Source organism: Hypanus sabinus, chromosome 20 (genome assembly GCF_030144855.1).
Source record: "Hypanus sabinus isolate sHypSab1 chromosome 20, sHypSab1.hap1, whole genome shotgun sequence".
Lineage (NCBI taxonomy): Eukaryota > Metazoa > Chordata > Chondrichthyes > Myliobatiformes > Dasyatidae > Hypanus > Hypanus sabinus.
The window spans coordinates 3,425,917-3,442,351 of NC_082725.1; the positions used below are offsets into that span (position 1 = coordinate 3,425,917).

Consider the following 16,435-nt stretch of genomic DNA (forward strand, 5'->3'; position numbering starts at 1 on the left):
AGGGCAGGATCTCAAGCCCAGCCACCTGTTATTGCTCTTCCTACGCCGCGACGACTGCACCAGGTTCCGCTCCGTTTCCAACGCCTGCAGCTTGTGCCTGGGTGAGATGCAGACAGCTGACAGGTGGCAAGTCATGTTTGTGCCACAGAAGTGAGGGGCAATGACAGTCTCCAGTGAAACAGAGCCTCACTGCACACCCAGTATCAGGGGTGCCATGTTAGTGCAATCGCTTACAGTGCCAGTGAACACGGATCAGAGTTCAATTCCTACCACTGTCTGTAAGGAGTTAATATGTTCTTCCCGTGACCACATGGGCTTCCTCCCAGACTCCAGGGACATCTGGGTTAGTAAGTTGTAGGCATGCTACGTTGGCACTGGAAGCATGTTGACACTTGGTCCTCACTGATTTGATTTGATGCAAATAATGCATTTCACTGTATACTTCAATGTATATGTGATAAATAAAGCTAATTGTAAACTGTTTCATATGCGGAGGTGCGAGTTTGGGGTCGGGGAGCATCGTGCAGCTGTTGCAGGGTGAACAGGGTAGTCAGGCTTCCAGCTAGAATAAGCCCCTTCGACCACTACTCTGTGTTCGATGTGTCAGCTAGTTCTGAATCCAAGAGGCCAATTCATCACGGATCTATGACATTTGGATTCAGAACTCGACATGGTTAAGGTTCAGCTATTTTCAGACCAGATATCAGAATGTGGAAGAAGTGTGATTGAAGTGATGCTGTCTGTTTCAGATTGTTGATTTTGGTTGTTCCACAGGGATCTGGTGTTTGTGATGCGTATTAATAACATGGATGAAAATGTAAGGCTACATCCACACTAGACCGGATAATTTTGAAAACGCCGGTTTCACGTAAAAACGATGGGCGTCCACACTATGCATTTTGAAAAATATCTCTGTCCACACTGAAATGGAGATTACGGCAAATCTCCTCCTTCTGCGCATGCGCGGGACACATGTACCAAAAACAAGCGACCTGTTTGGTGTCGAATCTCCCCGTAAAAGTGCGCGTTTGTGTAGTTACAGACTGGAAAAACTTAAAACGACGGACAGCTGTTGGCTCTCGTGCAGGAGAACTTAAAGTAAAACAAAACAAATACTGGAGTGTATGGAGGCAACCGACAGGGAGTTCACGGGCAGTATGACCCGGCTGACGACGAACATTGAGAAACTGACAAACTCTGTTGCATTAATAAAGCCCCTTGTTAAATGTATAAAACATGTCTGCATCAGTGTTATCTTGTATTTCCATACAACGTTACATTAGGCACATCTGACACATCTATTGTCAGAGAAGTACTTGCATAAATAGGTGAAACCACCTTCATACGAGCAAGGACAGAAAACAGGGCAAAGTGAGTATACGTATTTATTCAGTAAGTTATGGGTCAAAGTATTTGGTGAGTACATTTCTAGCTCTACTGGCTTCAGTCTCATTGCCGTTTGTTCTGAAGTTGTTAGATTGTGTTCAGGAAAACAATGAAATAGCGCGCTGCCGTCTGACACCGTTTTCAAAAGTCTCCGGTTACCCGGTCCACACTGATCTGGCCAATCCGGAGTTTTCAAAAATACACACTTTGGAGAGCATTTCTGCAAAGCTCCGGTTTCGGGGGACGAAAACACCATTTTAGTGTGGACAAAGGGTAAAAACGAAGAGAAAATGCTTTGTTTACAGATTTATCCAGTGTAGTGTGGATGTAGCCTAAGAGTGTTGACGAGCAGAGGGATCTTGGGGTCCGTGTTCTTAGCTCCCTGAAAGTGGCTACACAGGTTGAGAGGGTGGTTCAGAAGGCATACGGCATACTTGCCTTCATTAGTTGAAGCACTGGGTTCAAAAGTCAGGAAGTTATGTTGCAGCTTGATAAACTCTAGTTAGGCGGCATCTGGACTATTTTATAGAGTTCTGGTTGCCCCGCTAGAGGAATGATGCTGAGGCTTCTGAGAGGGTGTGGAAGAGGTTTAGCACCAGGATTAGCGGGCATGTGTAATAATGAGAGGTTGGACAAAATGGGGTTATTTTCTTTGGAGTGGTGGAGGCTGAGCAGAGATCTGATAGAGGCTCACAAGATTACGAGAGGCATAGATAGAGTAGACTGAGAGTATCTTTTTTCAGGGGTTGAACTGTCTAATAGCAGAGGTGAGAGAAGGTAAGTTCAAAGGAGATGTGAGGGACAGGTCTTTTGCACCGGGACTGCTGGGTACCTGCACTGTGCTGCATGTGGTAGTGGTAGACAAAGAAACATGAGAGATTTTTAGGAGACATTTAGAGAGGAATGTAGAACACAGAACATAGAAAATCTACAGCACATTACAGGCCCTTTGGCCCACAATGTTGTGCCGACCATGTAACATACACTAGAACCTGTCTAGAATTTCCCTACTGCATACCCTTTCTCAGCTCCATGTACCTATCTAAGAGTCATTAAAAGACCCTGTTGTATCTGCCTCTACCTCTTTAACTAGCATCTCCTGACATCCCCTCAGTACCTATTTCCAAGCACCTTAAAACTATGCCCCTCGAGTTAGCCATTTCAGCCGTGGAAAAAAGCCTCTGGCTATCCACACGATCAATACCTCTCATCATCTTGTACACCTCTATCTGGTCACCTCTCATCCTCCGCCACTTCAAGGGGAAAAGGTCGAGTTCACTCAACCTATTCTCATAAGGCATGTTCTCCAATCCAGGTACCATCCTTGTAAATCTCCTCTGCACTCTCTCTACAGTATCCACATCCTTCCTGTAGTGACCAGAACTGAACACAATATTCTAAGTAGGGTCTAACTAAGGTCGTATATAGCTGTAACATTACCTCACAGCTCCTGAACTCAATCACACGGAGGGGTCCCAGAACAGATCCCTGTGGAACACCACTGGCCACTGAGCTCCATGCAGAATACAAATCATCTACAACCACCCTTTGCCCTTTGTTGGCAAGCCAATTCTGGATCCACAAAGCAAGGTCTCCTTGGATCCCATGCCTCATTATTTTCTGAATAAGCCTTGCACTGGGAACCTTATCAAATGCCTTACTGAAATCCATATACACTACATCCACTGGTCTTCCTTTATCAACATGTTTTGTTACACACTCAAAGAATTCAATACCCAATCAGATTATGTCCCTACAAATGCTCAAAAATTTTGCCTGTCAGGATCTTCTCCAACAACTTGTCTACCGCTGAAGTAAGACTCACTGGCCTATAATTTCTTGGACTATCTCTACTCCTTTTCTTGAATAAGGGAACAACATTTGCAACCCTCCAATCCTCCGGTACTTCTCCCATCCCTAAAGATCATCATCAGAGGCTCAGCAATCTCCTCCCTCATTTCCCATAGTATCCTGGGGTATATCTCGTCCAGAATTGGCGACCTCTCTAACTTTATATTTTTCAGAAGCTCCAGCACATCCTCTTTCTTAATGTCTATATGCTCAAGTGTTTCAGTCTGCTGTAAGTTATCCCCACAACTGCCAAGGTCCTTTTCCCTGGTGAATACTGAAGCAAAGTATTCAATAAATACTTCTGCTACCTCCTCTGACTTCGTGCACATGTTTCCAGTATCGCACCTGATTGGTCCTATTCTCACATGGCTCATCCTGTTGTCCTTTGCATACTTGAAGAATGCCTTAGGGTTTTTCCTTAATCCAGCTCACCAAGGCTCTCATAATTTCATTCTTAAGCTCCTTCCTGGCAACCTTGTGATTTTCTAGAGCTCTTACAGTACCTACAAAGTTTGTAGTTTCTTGAAACTTTCATGAGGTTTTCTTTTCTTCTTAACTAGATTTTCCACATCCTTTGCATCCCATAGTTCTTTTACCCTCCCATCCTTCCCCTTGCTCAATAGAACATATCTACGCAGAACTCCATGCAAATGTTCCCTGAACATTTGCCACATTTCTGCCATGCATTTCCCTGAGAACATCTGCTCCCAATTTATGTTCCTAAGTTTCTGCCTAATAGCACCATATTTCCCCCTACCCCAATTAAATGTTTTCCCAAATTGTCTGCTCTTATCCTTCTCCAGCGCTATGGTATAGAGTTGTGATCACTACCTCCAAAATGTTCTCCCACCGAGAGATCTGACATCTGACCACGTTCATTTCCCAATACCAGATCAAGTACAACCTCCCCTCTAGTTGGCTTATCTACATATTGCATCAGGAAACCTCCTGAATACACCGAACAAACTCCACCCCATCTAAACCCCTTGCTGTAAGGAGATGCCAGTCAGTATTAGGAAAGCTAAAATCACCCATCAGAACAGCCCTATTATTATTGCACCATTTCAGAATCTGCCCCCCTGTCTGCTCCTCAGTATCTCTGTTAGTATTGTATCTGGAAGGTCCAACTGCTGGTGAGTCAGTATCCTGGCAAAAACTACACTATGAAGACAAAAGAACACTTCAGGCAACCCCACAAAAAGGTTATTGAAAAGCACAAGTCAGGAGATGGGTACAAGAACATTTCCAAGTCACTGAATACCCCTTGCAATACAGTACAGTTAAGTCAATCATCAAGAAATGGAAAGAATATGACATTGCTGTAAATCTGTCTAGAGGAGGCTGTCCTCAAAAACTGAGTGGCCGTGCAAGAAGGGGACCAGTGAGGGAGGCCATCAAGAGACCTATTACAACTCTGGAGGAGTTACAAGCTTCAGTGGCTGTGGTACAAGAGACTGCATGTACAATAACTGCTGCCTAGGTTTTTCCAGTCACAGCTTTACGGGAGAGTGACAAAGAGAAATCTACTGTTGAAAAAAACTCATATGAAATCTCTGCTAGAATTTGCCAGAAGGCATCTGAGTTCAGCTGGATGAAGGTTCTGTGGTCTGATAAAACCAAAGTTGAGCTTTCTAGCCATCAGACTAAACATTATGTTTGTTGTAAACCGAACACCGGACACCATTCCTACGTGAAGCATGGTGGTGGCTGCATCACGCTGTGGGGATGCTTCACTGCAGCAGGCCCTGGAAGGCTGGTGAAGGTAGAGGGTAAAATGAATGCAGCAAAATACAGGGAAATCCTGGAGGAAAACCTGATGCAGTCTGCAAGAGAACTGACACCTTGGAGAAGATTTGTTTTCCAAGCACAAAGCCAAATCTGTACAGGAATGGTTTAAAACCAACAAAGTTAATGTCCTGGGATGGCTAAGTCTGAGTCCAGACCTCAATCCAATTGAGAATTTGTGTCTGGACTTGAAAAGGGCCGTTCACTCGTGATCCCCATGGAATTTGACGGAGCTTGAGCAGTTTGTAAAGAAGAATGGGGAGAAATTGCAGTGTCCTGATATGCAAAGCTGATGGAGACCTATCCACACAGACTCAAGGCTGTAACTGCCGCCAAAAGTACATCTACTAAATACTGACTTGAAGGGAGGGGGTGAATACTTATGCCATCAATTATTTTGTGTTTTATATTTGTAATTAATTTAGAGCTCTTTGTAGAGATCTGTTTTCATGTTGAAATGGAAGTCTTTTTCTGTTAATCAGTGCCAAATTAAACCCACTGACATTATATGTTGTAAGGCAATAAACATGAAAATTTCCAAGGGGGGGGTGAATATTTTTTCTAGGCAATGTAACTAACATTCGTCAGTCATGAAAGGAAATTCAGATTATTGTCAGGAATTTAAGGATACATTTTTTGTAACAGCTTATTGCTAACTTAGTCAGAAAATAAAAGACCTGATGAAATCCTTGGAAAACTTTATCCCACATCTCAAGCTGAGACCGAATCAGCAGACCTACAGGTGTGAATTCCAAAGCTGGGCCAAGAAGCAGATGGATGTGTGGATGATTTCCTGACACTTACAGGCAGCAAATGTAGATTGAAGGAAATAGATAATAAAGTCCTTGAGTCACACATCATTGCAATGCAGAAACAGGCCCTAGCTCTCCTAGTTCATGCCAAACTATTACTCTGCCTAGACCTATTGACCTGCACTTGGACAATAGCCCTCCATATCCTTCGTGTACTTCTCCAAAGTCATCTTAATTAAACCCTTATCCACCATTTCCACTGACAACTCGTTCCACACTTTCACCACCCTCTGAGTGAAGAAGTCCCCCACAGGTTCTACCAAAGGAGGTGAGGTTTAGAACCTGCCTAGCACCCCCCTCCCCTAATCTGGGCCATGTGAAGCCACGGGAGCAGGTTGGAGGTGTCTGTACAAGTAGCCGGTGCATATCACAAGTCCTATTTATGCAACCACTGACGCCAGGCAGACAATCTCTGAAGAGTATTGATAATGGCTGGGGTCACTCGTCTTGTAAAGGTACTGCCCAGAAAGCAATGGAAACCACTTCTGTAGAAACATTTGCCAAGTACAAACATAGTCAATGATTGGTCAATATAGGTGTATCCAATAAAGTGGCTAGAGTGTATTATTTAAGGAGCAAACACGAGGAAATCTGCAGATGCTGGAAATTCAAACAACACACACAAAATGCTCGTGGAACACAGCAGGCCAGGCAGCATCTATAAGGAGAAGCACTGTCGACGTTTCAGGCCGAGACCCTTCGTCAGGAACAAGACCCTTCTTGACGAAGGGTCTTGGCCAGAAACTTCGACAGTGCTTCTCCTTATAGATGCTGCCTGGCCTGCTGTGTTCCACCAGCATTTTGTGTATGTTGAGAGTGTATTATTGTAAGGCCAAGTAAGGGACTGTACTTTCAAATGTAAAGTTTGCTATTTTATTCTAGCACTACATGATTCCCTAAGAAAGGATGTGTTGGCATTGAGAAGGTTCCAGAGAAGGTTCATGTGATTGATCCCAGGAATGAAAGGGTTAACAGATGAGGACTGTTTGATGGCATAGGGCTTGTACTCACTGAAGTTAGAAGAATGAGGGTGAATCTTTTTGAAAGGTACCAAATATTGGCATGGAAATAATGTTTCCTAAAGTTAAAGAGTTTAGAATCAGAGGGCATGGCCTCAGAATACAAGGACATGACTTTAGAACAGAGATGAAGAGGAATTCTTTTAGCCCGAGAATGGTGGAAGTCATTGCCACAGTTGACTTGTGTAGGCCAAGTCATTGGGTATATTTAAAGGGAGGTTGATTGGTTCTTGGTTAGTCAGGGTGTCAAAGGTTATGGGCAGAAGGAAGAAGAATGGGGTTGAGAGCGAAAGTACAGCAAATCAGCCAATATCAGTGGAGTAGACATGATGGAGAAATGGCCTGATTCAGCACTTATCTCTTATGTTTGAAAGAGTGTTGAGAAAATTTACAAGGATGTGCCAGGACTAGAGGACCTGAACTACATGGAAAGGTATTCCCCAGAGCACAGAAGCACAGACGAATGAGAGGAGATTTGATAGAGGTATACAAAATTCTGAGGGATATTAATAGGGTAAATGCATGCAGGATTTTTCCTGTGAGACTACTAGGGTGGCATGATGGTGATATGTTTCTATGGAAGGCCACCATTAGGCAAGGTGTAGTGCCTGCTTAACCCCTCGATCAGGGTCATGGGAGCAGGGGGTGGATGGTCGCACGAGCGACTCAGAGGGTGGTGTGAGTGTAGAATGAACTGCAAGCAGAAGCGATGGTTTGGGTTCAATTGTCACATTTAAGAGAAGTTTGGATAAGTATATGGATGGGAGGGGTATGGAGGGCTATGGTTCAGATGCAGGTTAATAGGACTAGGCAAAATAATAGTTCAGCACAGACTGGATAGGCCAAAGGGCCTGCTTTTGTGCTGTATGTTCAGGAACAGTTATTGCCTCTCAACCATCAGGCCCCTGAACCAGTGTGGATAACATCATTCACCTCAACACTGAACTGATTCCACAAGCTGTGGACTCACTTTCAAGAACTCCACAACTCATGTTCTCAATATTGTATATTATTTTTTGTATTTGCACAATTTGTTGTCTTTTGCACATTGGCTGCTTCTCCATCTTTATGTGTAGTTTTTCACTGATTCTGTTGTGTTTCTTTGTTTTTACTATGAATGCCTGTAAGAAGATATATCTCAGGATTGTATATGGTGACATATATGCACTTTGAAGATAAATTTACTTTGAACTTTGTTGAAACTCCGGGACTCACCACTGTTGTGTGCTTCCAGTTGTGAGGCCGAGTTAACAGCCACTTTACAGAGAGAGCAGTAAAGAAGTCGCTTTGCCTTCTCCTCCTCGGTCTCCTTGGGAACAGCTGTGTTGCAGCCACTGGATGTCAAAGACTTCTCCACACCCGAGACGGACTCCGCTGTTACGCTGTCACTTGCTGCCGCCAGCGTTGTGCCTTTTGATATTGTTGCTGTCTCCGAACTGCTGTCTAGATTAAAAGAAAAGGAATCATGATAGGAAAGGCGAGGGCAAACCAGATCTATCACAAGCATGGTACACATCCAATATCACACAAAATGTCATTTTAAATGCATCTTGTAATTTAGCATATGTTCAGCAATATTTACTTTCCTGCATTTCAATTGTACTTTTCAAAAGTAAATTTCAGATAAGGTTCCTGTAAATAAACAATTATTAGAGGTTGGGATTTAATTTGGAGTCAATGGTCCTTAGCTTAGACGTATAAACTGCACTGACTTTAACTCAAAGTTTACATAGAATATACAACATAGAACAGTAGAGCATATTACAGGCCCTTTGGCTCATGACATTGTGATGACCTTATAACCTACTCTAAGATCAATTAACCATTTCTTCCCGCAAAGCCGACCATTTTTTCTTGTCATTCAAGTTCAAGTTTAATTGTCATTTAACTATGCATGTATACAGCCAAATGAAACAGCGTTTCTCCGGGACCAAGGTGCAAGGCCAAGTACTAACAGTCACACACGACGCAAAGCACCTATCTCTGTGCCTATCGAAGAGTTTCTTAAACACCTCTTAGACAAAGCTTATCAGTTCTACAGGGAAACATGCCTTCTGAAGAGCAAACACAAAAAAGCCATTTTTATAGCAATTCACAATCATAAAGATTATCTTGCTATTTAGTGAACAGTTTGGCCAGTATGGAAGAGTTTCATTCTAGCTTAGCCTGTGACTAACCATCTCCTATGACTGAATGCTCTGTGAGGAATTAATGGTACGTAAGGATTAGCTTTCTTTGTCACATCATTGAAACATGCAGTGAAATGCATCATTATTAAATGATCAAAACTGAATCCAAATGTTCCTTCCAGGGGTAAAGTTAACAGTTACTTCCTTTACTAAATAGCCCATACCATTATTGAGACATGGTGTCTAATCGAGATGAAAAGGAGATCTGCTACACTTAACCAATGGGGTTTTGGTAAAGTCCCTTCCCGTTATTATTCCACAACCATCACGGTAACAGTGACGTGATAATGTCTAGATAATTCATTCTAAGTGCTGGGTAACTACATAATTGGTGTGACATCCATTAAATTTGCATCTGGGAATTGCTTTATAAATCATAAGTTGGAATTACCCTTTCATCATCATCATTATATACCATGTCCAATGCTAATAAGCGATCATGGTCTTTCCATGACAATGACAGTCCAGGCAAACTCTTCCACAGAATTGGTTTGCCATTGCCTTTGTCTGGGCAGTGACTTTACAAGATGGGTGACCCCAGCCATTATCAGTACAATTCAGCGATTGTCTACCTGGTGTCAGTGGTCACATAACCAGGAGTTGTGATATGCACCAGCTGCTCATACGACCATCCACCACCTGCTCCCGTGGCTTCATGCAACATGGATTTGGGGGTGGGGGCTAAAAAGGTGTTACACTTTGCCCCAGGGTGACACGCAGACTAGTGGAGGGAAGGAGTGCCTTGCATCTCCTTTGGTAGAGGCGTGCCTCCATCCCACCACTCAGTTATCCATTAGGTTTCTATAACCAATAAATCATAAAATACTGTTCCTGCACTAATATTGGAATGTTTATAAAATTGGCACTGTGTCACTTGGCTTTCACGGTAAAGATGAGCAGACTCCACTGAACTTCTTGGCTTCTATAAAAAAGATATAGTGTGCTAACCTGCTTTTAATTCCTTCAATAGATAGTTAATTGTAGAGAGTGGGAAGGCTTCCAGAACTTTGATTACTTCGTTGCCAACAAAGCAAATCAGCTACAGCTTATTATCATTATTTTAGTCTTATTATTAAGGTTAAGGGTGAAAAGTGAAATGTTTCTAGGGAACATGAGAGGAAACTTCTTCACTAAGAGGGTGGTGAGATTGTTGTATGAGCTGCCAGAACAAGTGGTTCATGCAAGCTCAATTGCAACGTTATAGGTACATGGATGGAAGGGGTATGAAGGGCCGGGTGCAGGTCAATGGGATGTGGTAGATTAATAATTTGGCACAAACTAGATGGGCCGAAAGGTCCGTTTCTATGCTATAGTGTTCTATTAACTCCATCACTCCACTGTTATTTGGAGATTCAGTACCTCTCGGCTCAAAGACCCCACAGCAACCAATGACACCATGTGAACAATTCAGCTACTAACCTATACGTCTATGGTTGGAAACTGGAACTCCCAGAAGAACAGCAGATGGTTGGGGGGAGAACGCACAAAGCCCTTACAGACAGTGGCACAATTGAACCCAGGTCACTGCTGTTGTAATCGTGTTATGCTAACTGCTACACTAGAGTGAACCCCTAAAGAACTAACCTTCTCCATCCATTGGCACAAGTTAGCCAAGTGCATAGGTCAACTTGGTGGCCAAGTATAAGTGACTGTATTCATGACTATGAATCTTACTGTAATAATTAGTAATGCAATTAAAGACAATATTTTCACACCAATTTCCAAGGAAAGACAACTGTTTCACATCTCTTTCAGTCAAGGCAACCAAAGGTTAGGCACAGCTCAGTCAATCCTTTAATTCCCTTCCCATCATACCTCCTGCACCCAGGACAGGTTGCTTCACTGCACTTCGGTGCCTGTACCCTCATCCCTCGTCCAGACCTGCCAATGTCTAATCACTGCAATGTAGGGGCACTATGACCACTTAGATCACTTTACACTCAAATGGACTTTATTTTTACTTAACTTTTTCTTTCTCGCAAAAATCGTCTTTAATTTGTGTATTTATCTGCTGCTCTGTGCCTATGATGCTGCTACAAGTAAGTTCTTGGACCATTGCCTCCAAGTTCTTCTACACAAAATGCATTGTGCACATTCATCTAGCAAGCGGAGAACAATCAACACTTTCAGATACAGCGTATTGATTTGGAGAGCTAAGAGAGCCACATTCACCACTTATTTCCATAAACATATTCTAGAATAGCTTTTGTTTAAAGGAGTGAAAAGGGTTTCATTATGACTTGCATTCAGCTCACTATCCTGAAAACTTCAGTACACTCAGATGACTGTTTCACTTGACATGATTTAGAACTTGTATTTTTAGATAAAAACCAGCCATTATTGATTTGTGAACACCAAAGCCCAAAGCTTTGATATTAAATGTAAACAGATCTTAACATCATTAGGCAAACTGTAAGTTTGCAAACAGTTTAGAAAGTAGAATTTTTCCAGGAAAAAGTTTTAAAGACTGTGACAGATCGTTCAGCTTGATAACATGATAGATTATTGCAAGCCTCTGCAGTGACTAGAGTACACATACACACACACGCACACGCACACACACGGAGACACACACACACAGACACACTCACACACACACACAGACACTCACACGGGGACACACACACACTCACACAGACGCACACGCGCGCGCGCGCACACACACACACACACACACACCAACCCACCCCCCCCTCCCCCCCCCCCCGGACATGGGGCAGAAGATACAGAAACCATTCAATGAGATAATTTCAGAATTACGATATTGTAAATATTACTGGGGATGTAGGGGCTGTCAAAAAATCATTACAAATTCATTACTGAAACAACTATTCAGGTTTATTTCTGCCTCTTTAAAAATGTGGCGGTGCATTTCCTGCCCTGAACTGTGCTTGTGCAGCTGATGTTATTTCTGGGTCAGATACGCATCAGATTGTAATGGCTACGCGACGTTGCCATGGAGGACCAGCGATTGCACAGTAATGGCACAATGCACCTGTTTGGGTGTGCAGAATTTCTAGAGCCATTTCAAATAACAATGATTCCCTCATAAATGCTTTCAAAATCAATCTGCTAAGTTATAGTTGCTTACATGTTGACTACGATAGTGGAGCAGAGGCTAAATTATTGCTCCAGCAACTTGGAGGTTTGAATAAAGAGTGTGAAGAGCCAGAATCAAATTCCACAGAGAGCATGACAGAAATTAATTGCCAAGTTTTCAAAATAAACAACCAGTCTCAGTAAAGGCAGCACTGAAATCATTGGATTGTTGCAAAAGGACATCTCATTCTATAGAACACTCCAGGCCCTTTGACCCATCTATAGTGGGATAGTCTAGGATCAGAGAGCACAGCTTAAGGGTTGTTAATCTGTGCAATTCATTGCTACAGACTGCTGTGGAGGTCTAGATATTGGGTAGATTTAAAGAAGAGGTTGATAGGTTCTTGATTAGTCAGCGAGCCTAAGGTTAGGGGGAAAAGCAAGAAAATGGGGTTGAGAGGGATAATATAGCAGACATGATGGAATGCTGGAGCAGACCCGACAGGCTGAATGGAGCACGATCACACCATCTCGCCTAATGGTGCTTCTGTGTCTTACTGTCTGGTCCATGCCTAAGTATTGTTCAGCAGAGTCCAATCAATCTGCAATTGGACCATGACCCTCCCTATCCTCCGATCCCTGCACATTACTTAACCAAACTTCTCTTAAACCCACATCCACCATTCAACTGGCAGTTTCTTCCACAGCTGGGCCAGCCTCTGAGCTTTCAGTTTTAGGAGACCTCTTGGTATTTCCCGGCTTCTTAACTGTTCAGCAATACAAAGGATTTTACCTGCTCTCTGAAATGTTGAAAGCAACACAGTTGAAAGAACAGCTGTGAAAAAACAGAACTGGGCTCACTCTAATGAAATCACCCACTATTAACAAAGTACCAAATTTACTGAATTACTTCAGACCAATGACCCGAGTGACACAGCTCGCCAGAGTGGAAAATAGACCAATGACACAGCTCGCCAGAGTGGAACATAGACCAATGACACAGCTCGCCAGAGTGGAACATAGACCAGTGACACAGCTCACCAGAGTGGAACATAGACCAGTGACACAGCTCGCCAGAGTGGAACATAGACCAGTGACAGAGCTCGCTGGGATGGAACATTGATCAATGACACAGCTCACCAGAGTGGAACATAGACCAATGACACAGCTCGCCAGAGTGGAACATAGACCAGTGACAGAGCTCACCAGAGTGGAACATAGACCAGTGACAGAGCTCGCTGGGATGGAACATTGATCAATGACACAGCTCACCAGAGTGGAATATAGACCAGTGAAACAGCTCACCAGACTGGAACATAGACCAGTGACACAGCTCATCAGAGTGGAGTATAGACCAGTGACACAGCTCACCAGAGTGGAACATAGACCAGTGACACAGCTCGCCAGAGTGGAGTATAAACCAGTGACACAGCTCCCCAGAGTGGAGTATAGACCAGTGACAGAGATCACCAGAGTGGATCATAGACCATTGACACAGCTCGCCAGAGTGGAACATAGACCAGTGACACAGCTCGCCAGAGTGGATCATAGACCAGTGACACAGCTCAGCAGAGTGGTGTATAGACCAGTGACACAGCTCGTCAGAGTGGAGTATAGACCAGTGACACAGCTCACCAGAGTGGAGTATAGACCAGTGACACAGCTCACCAGAGTGGAGTAGAGACCAGTGACACAGCTCCCCAGAGTGGAGTATAGACGAGTGACAGACATCACCAGAGTGGATCATAGACAATTGACACAGCTCGCCAGAGTGGAACATAGACCAGAGACACAGATCGCCAGAGTGGAGTATAGACCAGTGACACAGCTCAGCAGAGTGGAGTATAGACCAGTGACACAGCTCACCAGAGTGGAGTATAGACCAGTGACACAGCACACCACAGTGGAGTATAGACCAGTGACACAGCTCAGCAGAGTGGTGTATAGACCAGTGACACAGCTCACCAGAGTGGAACATAGACCAGTGACACAGCTCCCCAGAGTGGAGTATAGACGAGTGACAGAGATCACCAGAGTGGATCATAGATCATTGACACAGCTCGCCAGAGTGGAACATAGACCAGTGACACAGCTCACCAGAGTGGAATATAGACCAGCGACAAAGCTCAACAGAGTGGAGTATAGACCAGTGACACAGCTCACCAGAGTGGAACATAAACCAGTAAAACAGCTCACCAGAGTGGAACATAGACCAATGACACAGCTCGCCAGAGTGGAACATAGACCAGTGACACAGCTCGCCAGAGTGGAACATAGACCAGTGACACAGCTCGTCAGAGTGGAGTAGAGACCAGAGACACAGTTCGCCAGAGAGGATTATAGAGCAGTGACACAGCTCTCCAGAGTGGAGCATAGACCACAGACACAGCTCACCAGAGAGGAGCATAGACCAGTGACACAGCTCGCCAGAGTGGATCATAGACCATTGACACAGCTCACCAGAGTGGATCATAGACCAGTGACACAGCTCGCCAGAGTGGAAAATAGACCAATGACACAGCTCGCCAGAGTGGAACATAGACCAATGACACAGCTCGCCAGAGTGGAACATAGACCAGTGACACAGCTCGCCAGAGTGGAACATAGACCAGTGACAGAGCTCGCTGGGATGGAACATTGATCAATGACACAGCTCACCAGAGTGGAATATAGACCAGTGAAACAGCTCACCAGACTGGAACATAGACCAGTGACACAGCTCGCCAGAGTGGAACATAGACCAGTGACACAGCTCATCAGAGTGGAGCATAGACCAGTTACACAGCTCGCCAGAGTGGAGTATAAACCAGTGACACAGCTCGCCAGAGTGGATCATAGACCAGTGACACAGCTCGTCAGAGTGGAACATAGACCAGTGAAACATCTCTCCAGAGAGGAACATAGACCAGAGACACAGCTCACCAGAGTGGAACATAGACCAGTGACACAGCTCGCTAGAGTGGAACATAGACCGTTGAGACAGCTCGCCAGAGTGGAGTATAGACCAATGACACAGATCTCCAGACTGGAACATAGACCAGTGACACAGCTCATCAGAGTGGAGCATAGACCAGTGAAACATCTCTCCAGAGTGGAACATAGACCTGTGACACAGCTCACCAGACTGGAACATAGACCAGTGACACAGCTCATCAGAGTGGAGCATAGACCAGTGAAACAGCTCACCAGAGTGGAACATAGACCGTTGACACAGCTCAACAGAGTGGTGTATAGACCAGTGACATAGCTCGCCAGAAACGAACATAGACCAGTGACACAGCTCGCCAGAGTGGAATATAGACCAGTGACACAGCACGTCAGAGTGGAGTATAGACGAGTGACGCAGCTCGCAGGAGTGGAACATAGACCACTGACAGAGTTCACCAGAGAGAAGCAGAGACCAGTGACACAGCTCACCAGAGTGGATCATAGACCAGTGACACAGCTCACCAGAGTGGATCATAGACCGTTGACTCAGCTCGCCAGAGTTTAGTATAGACCAGGGACACAGCTCGCCAGAGTGGAACATAGACCAGTGAAACATCTCTCCAGAGTGGAACATAGACCAGTGACACAGCTCATCAGAGTGGAGCATAGACCAGTTACACAGCTCGCCAGAGTGGAGTATAAACCAGTGACACAGCTCGCCAGAGTGGATCATAGACCAGTGACACAGCTCGTCAGAGTGGAACATAGACCAGTGAAACATCTCTCCAGAGAGGAACATAGACCAGAGACACAGCTCACCAGAGTGGAACATAGACCAGTGACACAGCTCGCTAGAGTGGAACATAGACCAGTGACACAGCTCATCATAGTGGAACATAGACCGTTGAGACAGTTCGCCAGAGTGGAGTATAGACCAGTGACACAACTCGCCAGAGTGGACTATAGACCAGTGACACAGCTCGCCAGAGTGGAGTATAGTCCAGTGACACAGCTCGCCAGACTGGAGTATAGACCAGTGGCACAGCTCGCCGGAGTGGAGCATAGACCAGTGACACAGCTCACTAGAGTGGTGTATAGACCATTGACACAGCTCACCAGAGTGGAGTATAGACCAGTGACACAGCTCACCAGAGTGGTGTATAGACCATTGACACAGCTCACCAGAGTGGAGCATAGACCAGTGACACAGCTCGCCAGAAACGAACATAGACCAGTGACACAGCTCGCCAGAGTGGAATATAGACCAGTGACACAGCACGTCAGAGTGGAGTATAGACGAGTGACGCAGCTCGCAGGAGTGGAACATAGACCACTGACACAGCTCACCAGAGTGGAACATAGATCAGTTACACAGCTCACCAGAGTGGAGCATAGACCACTAACACAGTTCACCAGAGAAAAGCAT

General features: G+C 44.6%; 1 protein-coding gene across 6 annotated transcripts in view; it reads right to left on the reverse strand.

Moving 5' to 3' along the window:
• The window catches only part of LOC132378234 (zinc finger protein 385D-like), a 452,746-nt gene that overhangs the window by 23,207 nt on the left and 413,104 nt on the right, over positions 1-16,435 (reverse strand). For all 6 annotated transcript variants that reach the window (XM_059944963.1, XM_059944966.1, XM_059944962.1 and 3 more), the window contains one exon: positions 8,069-8,296. In XM_059944963.1, the coding sequence (XP_059800946.1) occupies positions 8,069-8,296 (228 nt within the window). The remainder of the gene's footprint in view (positions 1-8,068; positions 8,297-16,435) is intronic.